Source organism: Rutidosis leptorrhynchoides, chromosome 3, assembly GCF_046630445.1.
Source record: "Rutidosis leptorrhynchoides isolate AG116_Rl617_1_P2 chromosome 3, CSIRO_AGI_Rlap_v1, whole genome shotgun sequence".
Classification (NCBI taxonomy): domain Eukaryota; kingdom Viridiplantae; phylum Streptophyta; class Magnoliopsida; order Asterales; family Asteraceae; genus Rutidosis; species Rutidosis leptorrhynchoides.
In genome coordinates, this window is record NC_092335.1 from 49,835,356 (window position 1) to 49,861,030 (window position 25,675).

At 32.5% G+C, this 25,675-nt stretch overlaps 2 protein-coding genes across 2 annotated transcripts; one reads left to right on the plus strand and one right to left on the minus strand.

Annotated features, from left to right (window-relative positions):
* The first annotated feature begins 1,244 nt into the window (after positions 1-1,244).
* Positions 1,245-4,580, plus strand: LOC139899965 (protein GET4-like). The gene is made up of 11 exons (XM_071882785.1): positions 1,245-1,464; positions 1,640-1,719; positions 1,864-1,942; positions 2,113-2,194; positions 2,337-2,493; positions 3,047-3,137; positions 3,240-3,323; positions 3,484-3,530; positions 3,631-3,759; positions 4,323-4,407; positions 4,500-4,580. Exons 1-11 carry the CDS (start codon positions 1,417-1,419, stop codon positions 4,578-4,580), a joined length of 963 nt encoding a protein of 320 aa, XP_071738886.1. The 5' UTR covers positions 1,245-1,416.
* A 2,237-nt stretch (positions 4,581-6,817) lies between these two features.
* On the minus strand, positions 6,818-9,177 carry LOC139899966 (R-linalool synthase QH1, chloroplastic-like). Its single transcript, XM_071882786.1, has 7 exons — positions 8,956-9,177; positions 8,578-8,857; positions 8,115-8,496; positions 7,797-8,015; positions 7,562-7,700; positions 7,225-7,455; positions 6,818-7,132 (listed from the first exon to the last, which is right to left on the minus strand). The coding sequence occupies exons 1-7, from the start codon at positions 9,175-9,177 to the stop codon at positions 6,839-6,841; spliced, it is 1,767 nt and encodes a 588-aa protein (XP_071738887.1). The 3' UTR covers positions 6,818-6,838.
* Positions 9,178-25,675: the final 16,498 nt, after the last annotated feature.

Here is a 25,675-nt window from a genome sequence, read left to right on the forward strand (position 1 = left end):
GTAAACAACCTTAACCCTCGCGACTTAACCCGAATCAACCTCCTTCTTCTCCAATGGAGCTTTCCCTCTCTAAAACTCTTCCTCTCTTTCTAGGGTTTGAAGATGAGAGAGTTGTGGATGTGAAATTGATCCAAAAGTGGATCTAGAACTGATATTAATGCTACAAACCCATCCACATGTAAAAAGACCAAAGTACCCCTTTTAATTTAAGTAAAATACAGTTGCTGGCCCGTCAGGCCTTTTGGACGGCGTTCAAATCAACTGGATCAGTTTTCTGAACTTGTTTTGGTCGTAACTTTCAAACCGTAACTCCGTTTTTGATGAATCAAATATCGTTGAAAACGTAATGAGATTTCCTTTCTAATGGTAAGGTTTTGAAACATCAATTCAAATTTATTTGGGATCCAAATATACGCTTACATGCCTCGTATTTCGAATGACGTTCAAAATAATGTGTAACTGAAAAACGGGATGTTACACTTTCCCATTGATCCTGCCCATATATATATATATATATATATATATATATATATATATATATATATATATATATATATATATATATATATATATATATATATATATATACCTTTATTTCAGAATTAATTTATCAGATTATACTAGTTTGATATGTAATTTTTTGTGTATATTAAAAAGAATTTTAGATTTTCTTTATGTGAGTTACGAAAAAATTTCATTTTATCAAATATAACATCTATTTATGTTACAATCTTTTAATAAACTAAGGTCCCTTTAATCATAATTTCTGGCTCCGCCTCTGCTTAAACATTGCATTTAGATTAGAAGGTGAATTATATACAACTAAATTTTATTTATACATGATCAAACATGTTTTAAAGTGTTGTGCATTATAATATTTTAAAGTTCATTTAGTTGTGTATGGATAAAAGTTGGTTGCAAGTATACCTTTTATGTTTATGTTTACAAAACTCTCAAAAATAATAAATCCACTTGTCATTTTTTTATAGATTCATCAAAAATCTACATTACATGTTTGTAGTATACAAGTAAATGATGCAAGATGATGGATCTATGAAAAAAGGTGATGATATGTACACAACTTTTTTTGTTATGTACACAATCAATATGTTTTATAGTATTGTACTGTATAATAATTATACTGTAAAGCATATTAGTTGTGTACGTAAATAAAAAAAAATTATATGAAAAATAATAGTGTGACATCATCACCTAAAAATAAGTACTTCGTACTCGGTAAAGACGAGATCGTACAACAGATGTAGCACGAGGTATCATCAATAATTGCACAAACTAAGAACCGAGGGTGTTATCGGGTTCATATTCTCTTTTACATCACCAGCCATATCACGAGGCGACGGCGATCGACGACGAACTCACGCATAATCACCGCCAGATTGACGTAATATAACCGCCATGTCCCGAGAAAGATTTAGGAAAGCTCTATTGCCTCCTGGAGCTGAGGTAATTACTTATCAATTTTTATTAATTTGATTAGAATTGATCAATTCGATTATGTTAAATGCAAATATTGTATGAGTTTAATGTTTATATGTTCAGGCATATGACTAATTTGATTATATGAGATGTAAATTACTGTATAATTGTGATAGTGATTAATTAATTGATTAAATTGCAGAATATTGAAAAGTTAAAGAACATTGTAAAAGAGGGGAATTACTATGGGGCTCAACAGATGTACAAGACCACTAGTGCAAGGTACATCACTTTAATTCAATTCAATTCAATTCAATTCAATTCAATTCAGTTGAATTCACACTTTTATACAAATACTAATCTTGTTAATCAATTGTATTGTACTTGATTGATGGATCCGTGTATATAAACGTTTGTTCGTTTTAGATATGCATCAGTTGGAAGATTTTCGGAAGCTTTGGAGCTTCTCCAATCAGGTGCTTGTCTCCAATTAGAACACGAGCAGGTAGTAAGTCTTTACGAGTCGTTTGATTCATTCCCAATTCGAACACGAGCAGGTTAATTAATTAGAAAAAGATTAGAAACTTATGCAGTTTAAGTATTCTATTGTTTCTTCTGTTCCAAGTAATGATTCGTGCAATTTGAAATTATGTGGTGGATACATGGAACTTGTAGGTAACTTGTGGTGGTGAGCTTGCTGTGTTGTTTGTGGACTTGCTAGTCAAAGCTAAAGTTGACTTTGATGATGACTATCTCGGTTAGCTATTTTTCCTAATGCATTGCTCTTTATGTTGATGTTTTTTTTTTCTTGTCATGTTTCATACCCATTTTGAGGTCGCTTATTACATACATTTCTTTTGTTGTTTTTTTTTTTCTGTTGCTGCAACCGCCTATTTTAGATCGTATTAGGAAAATTTACAAAAAGTTCCCTCGGGTTCTTATGCCACAAAACTTGGACTTGGCTGATGATGATGCGATCCATCAGTTATCTGAAACGTTTGGAGCTGCGAAAATACGTGTCGATAGCTGCTCATCATTTCTAAAAGCTGCCATTAAGTTAGTAATTTTGCTTTCTTTTTAATTTATCATCTGTGTTTAAATCTTGCAACTAATTGCTTACAAAATTATACACTTTCCATATATATCACCTTTAACAGCTTACCTTGTTTGTATGTGTTAGCTTCTCCCTTTTCTTTTTCCAACACTGGTAATCGTATGCTAACACGACTACAGGAGTACGCTTTTAATTCTTAAATATGTTTAAAGTGAATACTTTCTGAAGGACATTTGAGGAAGGAAATAAGGAAAATTAAGGATGACACTCGGTTAATCGCTAAAGGAAGTCCATTACCAAATATGTACATAATTTTGATTGATGTTGTATTGACTTAATAAAAGAACTAAAACATTGCAGAACTAAGATTGGTAACATTAAAACCATTAAAACATAAAACCAATTCGAAAAGGCCCTAGGTTACTTGTAGCAGATGGAGTAGTATATCTATGCAACGAACTGACGTCTTAGCGTCTACTTCCATGTGTATTACGTGTGAGAAAGCTTTTGTTTTGTTGTTAAATGGAAGTTTAATCTTTAATTTCTCCTTCATAGGTGGTCTGCAGAATCTGGTCCTCGTAAAATGGGATCTCCAGAATTACATGATATGCTGGCTGAATACATTTATTCTGAATCACCAGAGCCGGTACATCTTTTTTTTTTTAGTAGAATTGTTTTAATTTTTTTTATCAGCCAATGTATATTTAATATATATACGATCCAAGTAAACTAACAATGTGCGTTGCAGGACATGACTAGAGTGTGTTTCCATTTTTCAAGGGGTAGAAATCCAAATAGGTTTGCTTCAACCCTTGTGAATTTTATGGGGAAGGTTAGATCCTTTCGTTGTTCTTTATATATTTGTGTTTTACTCTGTATTTTATTATTGATATGAATATGAATATTAAATTTGAATCACTTAGCTTAATTGTAGCTGAGCTTTTCCAAATTCATGCTGTGCTGATGAATTTCATCTTGTGCTGACTTTGCAGTGTTATCCGGGTGAAGACGATTTGGCTATTGCACGTGCGGTATTGATGTAAGTAATGTTGTAATCTAATTCTGTAGATTACATGTTTTTTTTTTCTTTTTTTTTTTTTATCATTTTCAAAAGGGTTCTGTAATATTTTATTATGTAGGTATCTGTCTATCGGTAACTTGAGAGATGCTAATAATGTTATTGAAGAGATAGAGAAACTTGCTCGGGCCAAAGAACTTGAATTTCCCGAGTCAGAATTGATGCGGTTTATTAATTATCTTTTGCAAACGTTAGTTCTACCTTTCTAATATTCTCGTTTATAGTATGATCTGTTTTAGTATTAGTTTTTTTCTTCAAAAGGTTCGCATACTGCTGTAGGTTTTTTCTTGACCAGGTCAAATTTATTAGTTCGACTAGAATGTCATTGTGCTCAACCTCATAAAAAGAAATTGTTAAATATTTTTACCGCCTTCTACAATTTTGACACGTGGACTCCAACTTTATATCTTTTCACATCAAGTAAATGGTTCAGACAATATATTATTTATTTACCTCTGTGTGTACCATTTCCCATTAGGTGATCCATCTTTATATGTCTTCATATCAAGTAAATAGGTCAGACAGTCACATTTCTACAACCTTGTACCATATAAATGGGTTGCATAAAAGAAATTGCTTAATGGGTCCTACCAGGACGACTTGTCTTTATTCACGGTGATTTGATCTGCTTATAGTAGTTTTATCTCTTTTTGATGTATCACATTCAACTAGTTTAGTCATTTGCGGTTTTTTTCAATTGATTTCTAGACGTTGACTGAGAGAATATGATATATGACTGAGTTGTCATTACAGGTTAATGAGAGATGCATTGCCGTTATTTACAATGTTGAGGGAAAAATTCAGCTCCAGTATAGAACGCGATCCTACATTCAATGAGGTGCGTAACTTCTCTTTTTCTCTCGATCAGTTTAAAATTAATTCAATTTTTTTTTTTTTCAAAAAAGAAAATTATTCTCTTGGTTTAAAAAGGCGATAGGTTATCTGAGGCGCAAGGCGCTAAGATTAGACCTGATTGACATGTTTGACACAGTTGACAATTTGTTAGTTTAAGTTGAATATTCTAATTTTATCCTTTTGACTTTTTAAAGATAAAAGATAGCCCAAATGGACCATTTGTAAGTTCACATCTAGCATATATGTCGGATGATTCTTAAGATTATGTTGGTGCAGTTATTAGATGACATTGGGGAAAAGTTCTATGGAGTACGCCGCAAAAATCCGTTACAGGGGATGTTTGGAGAATTATTTAAGGTACATGTTTTCTTATTTTCGTTGTTGGGCTTGGTGACGTAAGTGCATTTGTGATTTGTGTTTTTTGCTACTAATCATTAGGCGATGTAGTAAAATTTCCCAAATCTAACTAATTTTTCTTGTTTGCAGATGTGAGTTGAAGCCAATAACTTGATTTATACAGACGCCAAACTTTTTCCCAAATATTGGAAATTACCAGCTAGTTAATGTTCTTTACTACTCTTCTATAAAAATAGTCATTTAGCAACTGGTGAGTTTTGTTATATTACCTTCTCCCAATTTTAATGTTTGTATCAAATATTATATCTGTCTTGTAACTTTTGAGATTAGCCTTCACCTATGGAATTGCTAAAATGTTTGCCGGACACAAACTTTGAAATAAATGAACTGGTGGTTAGTATTAGCTGTATAGGAATGGTATATGAATTGGTAGATGAATATTTTTAATCGATTTCAAATAAATTATCCCACACGGCTTCATTTTTTGTACCGGAGTGCACCTAAATTTGAAGGCTCTTTTGATATTCAAAAAGAATAAGCAACTTGTAGTTGCATAGCATACAAGGAAATTAATCGACAACACTCTTTTTTCCTAAATGCTTTAATGATATGCCTTTAAAATCATGAAATTGCAAAATGCTCCTTGACCACACACCAAGCACGATGTGTGCTGCTCGGTGCGTAGTGCGTGTTCCCTGGTTGATTCATTTGAGCGATATCGTTCAAGGTTGATTCATTTGAGCGATATCGTTCAAGGTTGATGCAACTTGCACCAAGCACGGTGCGTGTTGCACTCCTGGTTGGTGCGAGTTTCGTGTAACTTTGGAGGATGTCGTTCAAATGAATCAACGATCAAGGAGCACCACTGAGCACTATGCATCGTGTGTGGTCGCCTTTTTGCAATTTCGTGTTTTTAAGGATATATCTATAATACCTTTAGGGAAAAGGGCATATCTATTAATTCCTAACATATAAAATAGAATGCGCTAATATAATGAGAACGCCAAAAGCGAGGTGGTGTACGGATCACCTCCTTGTAATCAAATGTCTATTTCACCCATACCATATGTACATCTGTATGTAAAAAGTACTCCGTATTAGTATAGAATAAACTTGTAAAGTAGATTATTTATCTAGGTGGGCAAACTAAAATGGAAATAAACACCAATTTTTAATTGAAGAATGTAGTAGTTTAGTGTAGGAATATGAACTTAAATATCTTATCATCATCATCATTACTCTACAAAAACTAATTGTAACCATATGTTGACTTATGAGCTTGTAAAATGGTGTCATGGTCGAGTGACACGAATTTTTAAATATATACGTATTATTTTTGCCCTGCATCTTTTTAATAAAATAGATAACTTCATTATCATTGGAGGAAATATTACTCTTACAATCAATTGGTAACTTCTTTATCATTATACATTATATTTAGTTCATTATATAAATATAAATTATTGTTAGCTTAAAATTTTTTAACTCACATGGTATGAGTAGAGTTGTCTTCTGTTAGACTCAGAACTCACAACTTTCATGAATTTTCAACTTACCACTACATCAAAGTCATCCACAAACTCTTTTGATTGAGTTTTTTGGTTCCAGTTTTCTTTTAATAATGAAAAAAGCGTAACAAAACTAATCTTATATTAATCATATTGAATGGCAAATCTTAGCATCACAAGTCATCCAATTTTGAAATTAATATTGTTCCGAGTTATCATAATTAAATTAATTAATATTAATATTAATATTTCATACTATAACTTGTAGTACTTGTCAAAAGTAAGTAGTTTATTTTTTATTATACAAATGGGAGTATAAATTTATTTTATTATACAAATGGGAGTAGAAATAGATTTGATATGATTTGATTTGAATTTTCATGCTACTTGTGGCAAAGGAACACCAAAAAGCTAAAAAGTTGTAATTGTTTATTCTCGCGTTACAAATTTAAGAGGGTAAAGATGAATAAACACAAGATTAAAAAACCAGTCAAATACCCTGGTTTATTTATAAGTACTCATATAACTAAACAAAAACAAACAAAAGAGTTAAGATTTAGGCTCAAAAAGTAATGACATTTGATGAGATTTATATAAATCATCAGGTGCTCCAAATATATCTCCTCGCTCGTATGTGAATTGCCCCATTCGACCAAGATTCGATGCACATTCCATAAATATTTGCAAATCTGTAGATTTACAATTCATTCTTTCTTTTGTTATATTCTTGTATGCTATTAAAATTAACTTCTTTATATATGCTCTAGCTTCCTCTTCAGAAACACCTGTTTCATGCATGTAACATTGTACTGCTTTTGGTACATCACCCCTTTCAAGCTCAGCCTATATTATTACAAATATGTCATGGTTCATATATATTTTTATTTTTTTTATGAGCTAGTTAAATAAGATGTAATATAAGTTCCTTTGCGTACCGATGATGTCCCTAGGTCATCAGCTAGACGTAGAACCATAGCCGACCAGCGAATTACATTCTGCAAGGCCTCTCCGATAAAATCATTCGAATCCAAGAAATAAGCACCAGAAACAATAATAGGAACTGCGACTGTAATACACGAGTTGTTCAAGTACTCTTCTAGTGTCGGGGTATATCCACTATGGAACCATCGTGCCTCGATGAGGTTTGCCTCACAATACTCTGTCCACTGCAACGAAAATATCACATCATATCATTTCTCGAATCAAGGAAAACCTCATTCATTATTATTATTTTATTGTAATAATTAAACTAAAGTAATTAGATCATCATACCGCTTTTTTCACATAAGGTATAACAAACGAATTTTTGTTTATCAGTGTGTTGTATCCCATCTCATTGACAGTATTGTAGAATCCAAGGAAACATATCTTCATGTAATCGGGTAGTTCTTCGATTGCATTCACGTCCCATCTAATCCAATGAAACTACTAATTATGTTCATCGAAAATAATAGATTGTAATTAGAAAGTACTCTATATTATTACTCGTTAATTACTTAGTACAAACCTTCTAACAACTTGAGTGAATTGTTCAAGTTCTTCCAAAGTACCATACACATCATAAACATCGTCTATCACGTTCACCATTGTAATATTCTTGGTAACGTTTCTCCTTAAAGCGCTATATTCCGGTTCGTGGTTCGCACCAACAGACCACATAAAACTCTCTACCATCCTGTCACGGGCAAACACGAGCTTCTTGTCCCATTGTAGACCAACCCACCACCTATATGATATCACATCACAAACAAGATTACAAGAAGTTCAAACATAACACAAATTACTAAAAAAATAACAAATAATAAAAAAAAAATTTAAGTAAAACCATGATGAAAACTTTAGATCTTCTTGGTGAATCCCTTGTACAACATTGTAATCCAATTCAGCAAAATCTAACAACAATGAATTCATGTCTCTTCTTCCTTTGTATGCTTCAATAAACCATATAGACTCAAACCTTGGGATCCTCCAATATAATGGTAACTCCAAAGCATGACTTATTAACATGAATGTACTTTTATTAACAATGTTCTTCTTCTCTAGTCTCTCTTTAAGACATTTTGTTATAAATTCCCTTGCTACATCCAATATATTATCTCCATGGACAGCATAAAACGAAGCCTCGTACAAATTAAGCGTTCCTACAATGTCTTCACCCACGTTGGCCTTGAGGTGTCCTTTCTCATCCATGATGTCCTCAAAGATTTCTTTACAACAAAAAATGCTCATCAATTTGTATAAAAACTTACTGCAATACAGTAAAAAAAAAAATTTATGTAAAAAATTACCTTGAGGAATATGATAACCATGTTGTCTTAAGAGTCTAAAGCCAAGGGCTTTAAGGTTAAGATCCAAATTGTTCCAATTTTTATAAGCTTCAAAGTAGCAATTGTATATCTTCTTTAGGATATTGCTTATTTCATTCTTGAAGTGGTAAGATATACCAAGTCTCTGCAAATCATCAACTAATTCAAGTGTACTCAACGGCTTCTCAACCGTAGTTTCAATAGATATCATTGTCCTCACTTGTTCTTTCAAACAAGTTGATGTTGTCTTGTATTTTTCAACCTATATGAACATAAAAGTTGCAAAGTTATTGACTAAATGATTAATAAACCATTGAAAGAATATGTTCAATTGGTTAAGTGGTGAAGATAACTAGTTACCACATGGTTGCCTGCTAGTGATTGAAGAAAATCGTAAGACCATTCGGAAGGGGGATAGTTTGCTGATCGTCTTACAACGGGTGCATCAGTTGCTATAGCCGTGGTTACAGTTCGTGTCGAGTATGATTGTTGATGGAACCATGGTATATTTTTGTTATTTGTACAATGAGAGGGGCTAGCAGAGAATCCAAGTCTCAAACTATAAAAGATAGATGAAGCCATTCAAAAAATGTGAGAATAAAAGAAAGGCTTGATGGTTGTTTATATAGTGGAATAGTGAATGATTTAAAATATCTTTTCTTTCTTTTTTTGGAATAATTGGATATACACGAATAATTAGTTGTTCTACTTTGGGGCTACAAGACATCTATAAGTTTCTAAACATACTTTACATGTTTTTGTTGTGGCTGAGTTAATAGTAGTTTTGTTGCATACTTACACTAGTTAGTTGTATACAAGTATACAACATTACCAATATATGAGTGATGGTGTTTTCGGATAAGAGCAAGATGATTAAATGATTAGGGCTCAAAAATTAAGAAAGGGTTTAAAATTTGATTTTAAAGAGTTGATTAACGACGTTTCTTCTAAAAATGATAAGAGAGTTGTTTAAATTAAAATGATAATTTATTTATAGTTGGAGAACAAAATTTTGAAAATAAAATAGTTTAATACGGCTATCCCGAGAACTTTTTTCCAAGGGTGAGGAGGTAAGGGCCAATTCTTTTTTTTTTTTTCTAATTTTTTTTTTTCTATTCAGAGCCTTTTAATTTGTTGAAATGACCATGGGCAATGCTATCAAAAGTTTTGATAGATTCATTAAAAGTGTGCATTATACTTTAATTTGCGCATTACAAACTTTGAATGCATAAGTTTTTTAATGTATATAAGAGGTGTTGGTGATGTTTTTTTACGGCAAATATACACTCATTTTTATTCACGACGGTTTGAATTCATAACCTCATATGATTAATGAGACTCTTTACGTTGTTTTTAGAACAAAAGTTTAGTCTATTACCATATAATAATTTTTCCATGGACTTAAGGGATGAATTTGTTCGGTGAGTATACATGGATATAGGAATATGTCTGATCAAAGTTATTTACAATCGGTGACGGAACTTGAAGGTTTGTTACGGAAGGACCAAGTATAAAAATGAAAATTGTAGTCCAGTGAGTTGCGATCATTTGAGATTTTGAATCAATTAAATATGAGTCTGTATGAAAGATATATGCTCAAAACGGTCACAATTCACAAAGTCTGCAAGCTTTCACCATTTTAATCATATCTTCTTCATACGAACTACGATTTAATTAATTCGAAAGTCCAACATCTGTAATTAAGAGCACTACAAATCCTAGTACATTCCCAAATTTTTAGGGTGGTCACCGCCCTCCTTTGTCCCTTGATAATTGCGCCCTTGTTTACAACTGAGTTTTGTTAACATGTCGACATTAAAATTTCCAAAATAAATGAAAAATTATGATTAATTAATATATTACGTGTTCTACAAATAAGTATTGCTCAATAATTGGGGTGGTTTTTGTAACATCGAAATAATTGACAACTTTGTGTTCATTTTATTAAAGGTATGGATTCGGGGGTGAAAAAACTTGTTTTTTTCAAGATTTAGAAAATCGTGGTGTTATTGTTCCTTTCTCGGCAATATTGCTGGGTGACGGTTCCTCTAACGTTTTAACTTACAAGATCACCAACCGAAAATGATTGATCGGGGGATCATTACCGGTAAAATGAAGAAGGCGGTTTCGTAGTGTGGTCGTTTGTTTGATCCATTTTTTGTACTCGTGTGTTTTGTAAGTCAAGTATTGTGTTTTAGTAGGGTTGTCATTTTGTTTAGTTTACTCCGGTTTGTTTGTCTCACGGTTTCTTTTTGTTGACAAGATGGCTCGGTGTTAGATAGTAATAGGTTGATTGTCTCGCTCTCTAAGTTCAAACCTCTTTGCTCATTCATGCATTGTATCTTTTGGTTGAAAACATTTTTCTTTCAAATAGCGTTTTCATTTTTTAATAAAAGTTTGCTTTACTCTGCGCAAAAATAAAAATAAAAATAAAAATAAAGGTATTGAATGATAATGAGACTCCACACAAAAACAAAGTGGACTATACTCATAGTATACTTACAGTTTCTTTTATAATAATAATAATAATAATAATAATAATAATAATAATAATAATAGTAATAATAGTAATAATATAGTAATAATAATAATAATAATAATAATAATAATAATAATAATAATAATAATAATAATAATAATAATAATAATAATAATAATAATAATAATAATAATTAAGTAATAAATAAATGGAAGCTTTTAATGTATTAAAAAATAGGAGTATTACTTATTACTTAAACTATTTAAAACGACATCGGATAAAGGATAAAACAACGTAATCACAGGCACAGTAATATATAGGGGAAATATATGAGTTTACTTTTTTTGAACAGCAGGACTTTTTATTAAAAAAAAAAAAAACCCAGGAGATACATGTTCATAGCATTGAGACTATGAACCTATTACAGACTGCATACACGAAATGAGGCAGAAAAATACACAAGATTAAATAACATACACGAGAGACTAACTACTAAACATAACACTGAGCGTTGCTATGAGAGCAACTACAAAAACTAACTATGAAGAGGCAATGTAAGAAGACGGTCTTAATATCCACTTGAGCCAATCGAACTTTTTTCCCCGAGCTCTATTAGAAATCCACTCGAAGGATAGAGCTTGAATCTCATTGATCACCACCGGAGCACTTTTATTTTTACCTTGAAAAACTTTGCTATTGCGATTTTTCCAAATGAGATACGCACTAATCCATAACACGACTTGCCATATCTTTTTACCAAACCCCGACATCACATTACGCCCATTACCGTTAAAAACTTCGAATAGGCTGAAATTAGAGAAATTGCCCGTGCCCCACCAATTGAACACCCTCTCCCATACGTCCAATGAATGCTTGCAAAAAATAAGAGAGTGCTCTGCGGATTCTAAATCATCATCGCATAGAGGACAACGTACACTATGAAGATCTATCCCCCTTTTGTCTAGTTCAAGCATAACGGGCAGCCTTTTTATTAGCGCCCTCCATGCAAAAATTTTGACTTTTTTAGGGTTTAGATTATTACGAAAGGTACCTTGTTGCGAGTTACTGTTGACCAGAAGGTTAGAATCAATTTCAGCCGCCAAGTTACGAACACAGAATACATCATTTGGAGCAAAACAGCAGCTCCACTTGTCCCTGCTGTCATGATTAAACTCGAATGATGATTGCAAGGCTGTCAGCGAGTTAAATTCGTCTTGTATGTAGTGACCCGAACTTTTCCATGATTATTCCATGATTATATATTAAATGAAATTGATATTTACATAATTAAATGTTTCCAACATGTTAAGCAATCAAACTTGTTAAGACTTGATTATTTGAAATGAGTTTCATGTAGACAATTGACCACCCAAGTCGACCGGCAATTCACGAATGTTAAAACTTGTAAAAACTATATGATGATATATATATATATGTATGGATATGTATATAGCTAACATGATATTATGAAAAGTAAGTATCTCACAAGGTATATTAACAATGACTTATATACATAAAATGAGACTATTGAATTATGAAACTCGAAACGATATATATAACGATTATCGTTATAGCAACGCCTTAATAAATACATATGTATCATATTAAGATATATTCATTGTTGGTGATTTGTGTCACCAATACGATTTAAGTGTAATGGGATTAATTTGTTAACCAAAATAACCTTGATAAATATCGAACAAGTTTGGGAAAGTGTGGAGTGCGCACTTGTTTGAACTTATCGTAATTATGACGGGGGTTCGGGGGCAGCGCCCCCGATGGCGGGGTCCAAGGGACAGAGCCCCTGGCTGGGGTCGAGCTGCCAGGTCAGCTTGGAAATTTTTTGTTTGGGTTAATATCGCTTTATTAAAAATGTGTTAAAATTTGATTTAAAGCTTTCAACAACATTAAATGAGATCGTTAATGTAGTGACCCGAACTTTTCCATGTTTATATATATTAATTGAGATTGATATTTACATGATTAAATGTTTCCAACATGTTAAGCAATCAAACTTGTTAAGACTTGATTAATTGAAATATGTTTCATATAGACAATTGACCACCCAAGTTGACCGGTGATTCACGAACGTTAAAACTTGTAAAAACTATATGATGACATATATAAAGATATATATATATATATAGTTAACATGATACTATGATAAGTAAACATATCATTAAGTATATTAACAATGAACTACATATGTAAAAACAAGACTACCAACTTAATGATTTTTAAACGAGACATATATGTAACGATTATCGTTGTAAAGACATTTAATGTATATATATCATATTAAGAGATATTCATACATGATAATATCATGATAATATAATAATTTAAAATCTCATTTGATATTATAAACATTGGGTTAACAACATTTAACAAGATCGTTAACCTAAAGGTTTCAAAACAACACTTACATGTAACGACTAACGATGACTTAACGACTCAGTTAAAATGTATATACATGTAGTGTTTAATATGTATTTATACACTTTTGAAAGACTTCAATACTGTAACACCCTAGGCAAATCCCACATCGCCCACGAACATGAGTGATCATGGGATTATAAGGTAATACTCACGCTTAAATGACACAACGCGTTTTGGGATCACAGGCTGAGTAGAAGTGCGAGTACGTTGTGGTTAAGCGTGCTCGGGCGAGAGCACTACCAGGATGGGTGACCTCCTGGGAAAGTGCTTCTCGTGTGTGGTCGCCAAGAAAAAGCCGTGCGCCTGCGGACAAAGCGGACAATATTGTGGTCATGTTAAGCTGGGGTGTTACAGAATGGTATCAGAGCCACTCATGTGCCGTTGGGGGTGGTGGGGCAAACCTCATCGAGGACGATGAGTCCCTAAGGGGGGGTGAATGTAACACCCTAGGCAAATCCCACATCGCCCACGAACATGAGTGATCATGGGATTATAAGGTAATACTCACGCTTAAATGACACAACGCGTTTTGGGATCACAGGCTGAGTAGAAGTGCGAGTACGTTGTGGTTAAGCGTGCTCGGGCGAGAGCACTACCAGGATGGGTGACCTCCTGGGAAAGTGCTTCTCGTGTGTGGTCGCCAAGAAAAAGCCGTGCGCCTGCGGGCAAAGCGGACAATATTGTGGTCATGTTAAGCTGGGGTGTTACACTACAGAAGGTTCATCCAAGACTTTTCCAGAATAGCAAAACCCTTGATTGCATTAACGCATAAAGGGAAGAAATTTGAATGGAATGATGAACAAGAGAAAGCGTTTCAGTTATTGAAGAAAAAGCTAACTACGGCACCTATATTGTCATTGCCTGAAGGGAATGATGATTTTGTGATTTATTGTGACGCATCAAAGCAAGGTCTCGGTTGTGTATTAATGCAACGAACGAAGGTGATTGCTTATGCGTCTAGACAATTGAAGATTCACGAACAAAATTATACGACGCACGATTTGGAATTAGGCGCAGTTGTTTTTGCATTAAAGACTTGGAGGCACTACTTATATGGGGTCAAAAGTATTATATATACCGACCACAAAAGTCTTCAACACATATTTAATCAGAAACAACTGAATATGAGGCAGCGTAGGTGGATTGAATTATTGAATGATTACGACTTTGAGATTCGTTACCACCCGGGGAAGGCAAATGTGGTAGCCGATGCCTTGAGCAGGAAGGACAGAGAACCCATTCGAGTAAAATCTATGAATATAATGATTCATAATAACCTTACTACTCAAATAAAGGAGGCGCAACAAGGAGTTTTAAAAAAGGGAAATTTAAAGGATGAAATACCCAAAGGATCGGAGAAGCATCTTAATATTCGGGAAGACGGAACCCGGTATAGGGCTGAAAGGATTTGGGTACCAAAATTTGGAGATATGAGAGAAATGGTACTTAGAGAAGCTCATAAAACCAGATACTCAATACATCCTGGAACGGGGAAGATGTACAAGGATCTCAAGAAACATTTTTGGTGGCCGGGTATGAAAGCCGATGTTGCTAAATACGTAGGAGAATGTTTGACGTGTTCTAAGGTCAAAGATGAGCATCAGAAACCATCAGGCCTACTTCAACAACCCGAAATCTCGGAATGGAAATGGAAAAACATTACCATGGATTTCATCACTAAATTGCCAAGGACTGCAAGCGGTTTTGATACTATTTGGGTAATAGTTGATCGTCTCACCAAATCAGCACACTTCCTGCCAATAAGAGAAGATGACAAGATGGAGAAGTTAGCACGACTGTATTTGAAGGAAGTCATCTCCAGACATGGAATACCAATCTCTATTATCTCTGATAGGGATGGCAGATTTATTTCAAGATTCTGGCAGACATTACAGCAAGCATTAGGAACTCGTCTAGACATGAGTACTGCCTATCATCCACAAACTGATGGGCAGAGCGAAAGGACGATACAAACGCTTGAAGACATGCTACGAGCATGTGTTATTGATTTCGGAAACAGTTGGCATCGACATCTACCGTTAGCAGAATTTTCCTACAACAACAGCTACCATTCAAGCATTGAGATGGCGCCGTTTGAAGCACTTTATGGTAAAAAATGCAGGTCTCCGATTTGTTGGAGTGAAGTGGGGGATAGACAGATTACGGGTCCGGAGATTATACAAGAAACTACCGAGAAGATCATCCAAATTCAACAACGGTTGAAAACCGCCCAAAGTCGACAAAAGAGCTACGCTGACATTAAAAGAAAAGATATAGAATTTGAAATTGGAGAGATGGTCATGCTTAAAGTTGCACCTTGGAAAGGCGTTGTTCGATTTGGTAAACGAGGGAAATTAAATCCAAGGTATATTGGACCATTCAAGATTATTGATCGTGTCGGACCAGTAGCTTACCGACTTGAGTTACCTCAACAACTCGCGGCTGTACATAACACTTTCCACGTCTAAAATTTGAAGAAATGTTTTGCTAAAGAAGATCTCACTATTCCGTTAGAAGAAATCCAAATCAACGAAAAACTTCAATTCATCGAAGAACCCGTCGAAATAATGGATCGTGAGGTTAAAAGACTTAAGCAAAACAAGATACCAATTGTTAAGGTTCGATGGAATGCTCGTAGAGGACCCGAGTTCACCTGGGAGCGTGAAGATCAGATGAAGAAGAAATACCCGCATCTATTTCCAGAAGATTCGTCAACACCTTCAACAGCTTAAAATTTCGGGACGAAATTTATTTAACGGGTAGGTACTGTAGTGACCCGAACTTTTCCATGTTTATATATATTAATTGAGATTGATATTTACTTGATTAAATGTTTCCAACATGTTAAGCAATCAAACTTGTTAAGACTTGATTAATTGAAATATGTTTCATATAGACAATTGACCACCCAAGTTGACCGGTGATTCACGAACGTTAAAACTTGTAAAAACTATATGATGACATATATATGGATAGATATATAGTTAACATGATACTATGATAAGTAAACATATCATTAAGTATATTAACAATGAACTACATATGTAAAAACAAGACTACTAACTTAATGATTTTTAAACGAGACATATATGTAACGATTATCGTTGTAAAGACATTTAATGTATATATATCATATTAAGAGATATTCATACATGATAATATCATGATAATATAATAATTTAAAATCTCATTTGATATTATAAACATTGGGTTAACAACATTTAACAAGATCGTTAACCTAAAGGTTTCAAAACAACACTTACATGTAACGACTAACGATGACTTAACGACTCAGTTAAAATGTATATACATGTAGTGTTTAATATGTATTTATACACTTTTGAAAGACTTCAATACACTTATCAAAATACTTCTACTTAACAAAAATGCTTACAATTACATCCTCGTTCAGTTTCATCAACAATTCTACTCGTATGCACCCGTATTCGTACTCGTACAATACACAGCTTTTAGATGTATGTACTATTGGTATATACACTCCAATGATCAGCTCTTAGCAGCCCATGTGAGTCACCTAACACATGTGGGAACTATCATTTGGAAACTAGCATGAAATATCTCATAAAATTACAAAAATATGAGTAATCATTCATGACTTATTTACATGAAAACAAAATTACATATCCTTTATATCTAATCTATACACCAACGACCAAAAACACCTACAAACACTTTAATTCTTCATTTTTCTTCATCTAATTGATCTCTCTCAAGTTCTATCTTCAAGTTCTAAGTGTTCTTCATATATTCTACAAGTTCTAGTTACATAAAATCAAGAATACTTTCAAGTTTGCTAGCTCATTTCCAATCTTGTAAGGTGATCATCCAACCTCAATAAATCTTTGTTTCTTACAGTAGGTTATCATTCTAATACAAGGTAATAATCATATTCAAACTTTGGTTCAATTTCTATAACTATAACAATCTTATTTCAAGTGATGATCTTACTTGAACTTGTTTTCGTGTCATGATTCTGCTTCAAGAACTTCGAGCCATCCAAGGATCCGTTGAAGCTAGATACATTTTTCTCTTTTCCAGTAGGTTTATACAAGGAACTTAAGGTAGTAATGATGTTCATAACATCATTCGATTCATACATATAAAGCTATCTTATTCGAAGGTTTAAACTTGTAATCACTAGAACATAGTTTAGTTAATTCTAAACTTGTTCGCAAACAAAAGTTAATCCTTCTAACTTGACTTTTAAAATCAACTAAACATATGTTCTATATCTATATGATATGCTAACTTAATGATTTAAAACCTGAAAACACGAAAAACACCGTAAAACCGAATTTACGCCGTCGTAGTAACACCGCGGGCTGTTTTGGGTTAGTTAATTAAAAACTATGATAAACTTTGATTTAAAAGTTGTTATTCTGAGAAAATGATTTTTATTATGAACATGAAACTATATCCAAAAATTATGGTTAAACTCAAAGTGGAAGTATGTTTTCTAAAATGGTCATCTAGACGTCGTTCTTTCGACTGAAATGACTACCTTTACAAAAATGACTTGTAACTTATTTTTCCAACTATAAACCTATACTTTTTCTGTTTAGATTCATAAAATAGAGTTCAATATGAAACCATAGCAATTTGATTCACTCAAAACGGATTTAAATGAAGAAGTTATGGGTAAAACAAGATTGGATAATTTTTCTCATTTTAGCTACGTGAAAATTGGTAACAAATCTATTCCAACCATAACTTAATCAACTTGTATTGTATATTATGTAATCTTGAGATACCATAGACATGTATACAATGTTTCGACCTATCATGTCGACACATCTATATATATTTCGGAACAACCATAGACACTCTATATGTGAATGTTGAAGTTAGCTATACAGGGTTGAGGTTGATTCCAAAATATATATAGTTTGAGTTGTGATCAATACTGAGATACGTATACACTGGGTCGTGGATTGATTCAAGATAATATTTATCGATTTATTTCTGTACATCTAACTGTGGACAACTAGTTGTAGGTTACTAACGAGGACAGCTGACTTAATAAACTTAAAACATCAAAATATATTAAAAGTGTTGTAAATATATTTTGAACATACTTTGATATATATGTATATATTGTTATAGGTTCGTGAATCAACCAGTGGCCAAGTCTTACTTCCCGACGAAGTAAAAATCTGTGAAAGTGAGTTATAGTCCCACTTTTAAAATCTAATATTTTTGGGATGAGAATACATGTAGGTTTTATAAATGATTTACAAAATAGACACAAGTACGTGAAACTACATTCTATGGTTGAATTATCGAAATCGAATATGCCCCTTTTTATTAAGTCTGGTAATCTAAGAATTAGGGAACAGACACCCTAATTGACGCGAATCCTAAAGATAGATCTATTGGGCCTAACAAACCCCATCCAAAGTACCGGATGCTTTAGTACTTCGAAATTTATATCATATCCGAAGGGTGTCCCGGAATGATGGGGATATTCTTATATATGCATCTTTTTAATGTCGGTTACCAGTTGTTCACCATATGAATGATTTTTATCTCTATGTATGGGATGTGTATTGAAATATGAAATCTTGTGATCTATTATTATGATTTGATATATATAGGTTAAACCTATAACTCACCAACATTTTTGTTGACGTTTTAAGCATGTTTATTCTCAGGTGATTATTAAGAGCTTCCGCTGTCGCATACTTAAATAAGGACGATATTTGGAGTCCATGCTTGTATGATTTTGTGTAAAAACTGCATTCAAGAAACTTATTTTGTTGTAACATATTTGTATTGTAAACCATTATGTAATGGTCGTGTGTAAACAGGATATTTTAGATTATCATTATTTGATAATCTACGTAAAGCTTTTTAAAACCTTTATCTATGAAATAAAGGTTATGGTTTGTTTTAAAAATGAATGCAGTCTTTGAAAAACGTCTCATATAGAGGTCAAAACCTCGCAACGAAATCAATTAATATGGAACATTTTTAATCAATAAGAACGGGACATTTCAGTTAACTTAAAGCTTTCAAAAACAACACTTACATGTAACGACTAACGTTGACTTAACGACTCAGTTAAAATGAATATACATGTAGTGTATTAAGATGTATTAGTACACTTTTGAAAGACTTCAAGACACATATCAAAGTACTTCTACTTAGCAAAAATGCTTACAATTACATTTCCATTCATTTTCATCAACAATTCTACTATTCCGTATTCGTACCCGTATTATACACAGCTTCTAGACGTACTTACTATGGGTATATACCAATATGAACTAGCATGAGATTCCACTTTTGATTATGTCATGCATGACTAATCAAATTTAACTTCTACCATGAACTAGTCAACTAACTGGAACTCCTTTTAACCTCACTCACCACTCACCATTCACCACTCATCAATCAATCCATTTCACTTCTAATTCTCTTTCTAATTCTCTCTAAACACACACACACTCTTAGGAATGAAATTTCCAGTAAACTAATCATCATCTTCATCAAAAATTACTTCAAGAATCAAGCTATAATCATCATAGGAAGAACACTTCAAGAACACTTCGAAAATCCTTTCAAGTTTGCTAGTTTACTTTCAATCTTGCAAATCCATTCCAAGTAATCATCTAAGTTTAAGAAACCTTTGTTAATTACAGTAGGTTATCTTTGTTATTCAAGGTAATATTCATATCCAAACTTTGATTCGATTTCTATAACTATAAACTATCTTAATTCGAGTGATAATCTTACTTGAACTTGTTTTCATGTCATGATTCTACTTCAAGAACTTTCAAGCCATCCAAGAATCCTTTGAAGCTAGATCAATTTTTGTCACTTCTAGTAGGTTTACCTACTAAACTTAAGGTAGTAATGATGTTCATAACATCATTCGATTCATATATACATAACTATCTTATTCGAAGATTTGAACATGTAATCACTAGAACATAGTTTAGTTAATTCTAAACTTGTTCGCAAACAAAGTTAATCCTTCTAACTTGACTTTTAAAATCAACTAAACACATGTTCTATATCTATATGGTATGCTAAATTAATAAATTTAAAACCTGGAAACACGAAGAACACCGTAAAATCGGACATACGCTGTCATAGTAAAACCGGGAGCTGTTTTGGGTTATATAATTAAAAACTATGATAAACTTTGATTTAAAAGTTGTTCTTCTGGGAAAATTATTTTTATTATGAACATGAAACTATATTCAAAAATCATGGTTAAACTCAAAGTGGAAGTATGTTTTCCAAAATAGTCATCAAGACGTCGTTCTTTCGACTGAAATGACTACCTCTTACAATATTGACTTGTAACCTGTATTTCCGACTATAAACTTATACTTTTCTATTTAGTTTCATAAATTTCAGTTCATTATGAAACCATAGCAACTTGAATCACTCAAAACGGATTTAAAACGAAGAAGTTATGGGTGAAACAAGATTGGATAATTTTGCTTGCTGTAGCTACATGAAATTTGTAACAAATCTATACAAATCATAACTTAACTAACTTATATTGTATTATACATGTATTCTAACATATATTATGTAATCTTGGGATACCATAGACACGTATACAATGTTTTGACATATCATATCGACCCATATATATATATTATTTGGGAACAACCATAGACACTCTATATTCAGTAACGCTTGAGTTAGCTATACAGGGTTGAGGTTGATTCCAAAATAATATATATACTTTGAGTTGTGATCTAGCCTGAGACTTGTATACACTGGGTCACGGATTGATTCGAGATAATATATATTGATTTATTTCTGTACATCTAACTGTGGACAACTAGTTGTATATTACTAACGTTGGACTGCTAACTTAACAAACTTAAATCGTTAAAACATAATAAAATATATTGTAAATATATTTCGATCATACTTTAATATATATGTATATATATATATATATATTTGTTATAGGTTCGTGAATTGACCCGTGACCAAGTCTTATTTCCGACGAAGGAAAAATCTGTGAAAGTGAGTTATAGTCCCACTTTTAAAATCTAATATTTTTGGGATGAGAATACATGCAGTTTTATAAATGTTTTACAAAATAGACACAAGTACTTGAAACTATATTCTATGATTAAATCATTATACCGGATATCACCCTTTCAGCTTGGTAGCCTAAGAATTTGGGAACAGACCCCCAAATTGACGCGAATCCTGAAGATAGATCTATGGGCCTAACGAACCCCATCCATGTTATGGATGCTTTAGTACTTCGATTTTATATACAGATGAGTGTACTTGTATATTGGGGATATTCTAAATGCATTTGTTAATGTCGGTTACCAGGTGTTCATCATATGAATAATTTTTATGCAGATTGCATGTTGTTTATGAGAAATGGAAATATGAAATCTTGTGGTCTATTATTACGAATTGATAAATATATAGGTTAAACCTATAACTCACCAACATTTTTGTTGACGTTTAAAGCATGTTTATTCTCAGGTGATTATTAAGAGCTTCCGCTGTTGCATGCTAATTTATGGACAACAGTTGGAGTCAGCATTGTGTAATATTATTGTAAACCATTATGTAATGGTCGTGTGAAAATGCTATATTTTAGTTTATCATTATTTGATAATCATCGTAATATTTTAAAGGTTATGGTTTGTTTTAAAATCGAATGCAGTCTTTGAAAAACGTCTCATATAGAGGTCAAAACCTCGCAACGAAATCAATTAATATGGAACGTTTATAATCTATATGAACGGGACATTTCAGTTGGTATCCGAGCGTTGGTCTTAGAGAACCAGAAAATTGCATTAGTGTGTCTTATCGAGTTGGTTAGGATGCATTAGTGAGTCTGGACTTCGATCGTGTTTTCTTTAAAAACGATTGCTTAACACTTTTTGTTGGAAACTATAGATGGTTAACATGTAAATATTATGTGATATATTAATCTCTTAACATGTTTGATATTATGTGATAGATGTCTATCTCTAGTACAAATCCCATCGACTCACCTAATAATAATGAAGAGTCAAATATATATTGGGAAGATTCACAAATTCCCAAAGAGGAACCAGAAGAAGAGGAACCGGAAGAAGAGGTTCCGGTGGAGGAAATATTAGGAACCACAGAAAAACAGTTAAATAAAAGAAAATCCTCAACCAATGGACCAAAGTTAAAATTGGTCAATGGTGTTTCCGCCGAGGAAACAAAATACTGGGAAAATTACCAATTTTTTGATGAATCGAATTCCGATGAGGATTCCGATGATGTTATAGAAATTACTCCGACCCAATTTGAAAAGGCAAAAGTAAATAATAAGGGAAAAGGCATCAAAATAGAGAAACCTAATTCCAACCCCGATGACCTCTATGTTAACATGAAATGTCCCGATGGAAAATACCGTCAACACCCGTATTTCTTAAGTTTTAGCTATAACCCGGGAACATCTAAGCCACCAGGTTTTTCTAAACCATTTCATATTAGGGGAGCACCATATATCCCTAGGAAATTAGCGAAACAAACCAAGTCCGAAGAAGAAGAAACAAGTGAGTCGGAATAAAGAGTTGTAATCATGCGATGTAATATATGTAATATAGTGTGCTTGTGCTTTTATGATATATGTAAAAATTGCTTGTATTGTTTGTTAAGTATCTTTTATGAATCTAACCGTCGTCTATTTTTACAGTATAAAAAAACAAAATGGATGTTAAGGATAGACAACCGAAAATTTTAGAAGACCTACTCGGGGACATGATTGATGAAATCTTGTCTAGAGTCGGTCATGTAGTGACCCGAACTTTTCCATGTTTATATATATTAATTGAGATTGATATTTACATGATTAAATGTTTCCAACATGTTAAGCAATCAAACTTGTTAAGACTTGATTAATTGAAATATGTTTCATATAGACAATTGACCACCCAAGTTGACCGGTAATTCACGAACGTTAAAACTTGTAAAAACTATATGATGATATATATATGGATATATATATAGTTAACATGATACTATGATAAGTAAACATATCATTAAGTATATTAACAATGAACTACATATGTAAAAACAAGACTACTAACTTAATGATTTTTAAACGAGACATATATGTAACGATTATCGTTGTAAAGACATTTAATGTATATATATCCTATTAAGAGATATTCATACATGATAATATCATGATAATATAATAATTTAAAATCTCATTTGATATTATAAACATTGGGTTAACAACATTTAACAAGATCGTTAACCTAAAGGTTTCAAAACAACACTTACATGTAACGACTAACGATGACTTAACGAGTCAGTTAAAATGTATATACATGTAGTGTTTTAATATGTATTTATACACTTTTGAAAGACTTCAATACACTTATCAAAATACTTCTACTTAACAAAACTGCTTACAATTACATCCTCGTTCAGTTTCATCAACAATTCTACTCGTATGCACCCGTATTCGTACTCGTACAATACACAACTTTTAGATGTATGTACTATTGGTATATACACTCCAATGATCAGCTCTTAGCAGCCCATGTGAGTCACCTAACACATGTGGGAACCATCATTTGGCAACTAGCATGAAATATCTCATAAAATTACAAAAATATGAGTAATCATTCATGACTTATTTACATGAAAACAAAATTACATATCCTTTATATCTAATCCATACACCAACGACCAAAAACACCTACAAACACTTTCATTCTTCAATTTACTTCATCTAATTGATCTCTCTTAAGTTCTATCTTCAAGTTCTAATTGTTCTTCATTTATTCTACAAGTTCTAGTTACATAAAATCAAGAATACTTTCAAGTTTGCTAGCTCACTTCCAATCTTGTAAGGTGATCATCCAACCTCAAGAAATATTTATTTCTTACAGTAGGTTATCATTCTAATACAAGTTAATAATCATATTCAAACTTTGGTTCAATTTCTATAACTATAACAATCTTATTTCAAGTGATGATCTTACTTGAACTTGTTTTCGTGTCATGATTCTGCTTCAAGAACTTCGAGCCATCCAAGGATCCGTTGAAGCTAGATCCATTTTTTTCTTTTCCAGTAGGTTTATCCAAGGAACTTAAGGTAGTAATGATGTTCATAACATCATTCAATTCATACATATAAAGCTATCTTATTCGAAGGTTTAAACTTGTAATCACTAGAACATAGTTTAGTTAATTCTAAACTTGTTCGCAAACAAAAGTTAATCCTTCTAACTTGACTTTTAAAATCAACTAAACATATGTTCTATATCTATATGATATGCTAACTTAATGATTTAAAACCTGGAAACACGAAAAACACCGTAAAACCGGATTTACGCCGTCGTAGTAACACCGCGGGCTGTTTTGGGTTAGTTAATTAAAAACTATGATAAACTTTGATTTAAAAGTTGTTATTCTGAGAAAATGATTTTTATTATGAACATGAAACTATATCCAAAAATTATGGTTAAACTCAAAGTGGAAGTATGTTTTCTAAAATGGTCATCTAGACGTCGTTCTTTCGACTGAAATGACTACCTTTACAAAAATGACTTGTAACTTATTTTTTCGACTATAAACCTATACTTTTTCTGTTTAGATTCATAAAATAGAGTTCAATATGAAACCATAGCAATTTGATTCACTCAAAACGGATTTAAAATGAAGAAGTTATGGGTAAAACAAGATTGGATAATTTTTCTCATTTTAGCTACGTGAAAATTGGTAACAAATCTATTCCAACCATAACTTAATCAACTTGTATTGTATATTATGTAATCTTGAGATACCATAGACACGTATACAATGTTTCGACCTATCATGTCGACACATCTATATATATTTCGGAACAACCATAGACACTCTATATGTGAATGTTGGAGTTAGCAATACAGGGTTGAGGTTGATTCCAAAATATATATAGTTTGAGTTGTGATCAATACTGAGATACGTATACACTGGGTCGTGGATTGATTCAAGATAATATTTATCAATTTATTTCTGTACATCTAACTGTGGACAACTAGTTGTAGGTTAGGACAGCTGACTTAATAAACTTAAAACATCAAAATATATTAAAAGTGTTGTAAATATATTTTGAACATACTTTGATATATATGTATATATTGTTATAGGTTCGTGAATCAACTAGTGGCCAAGTCT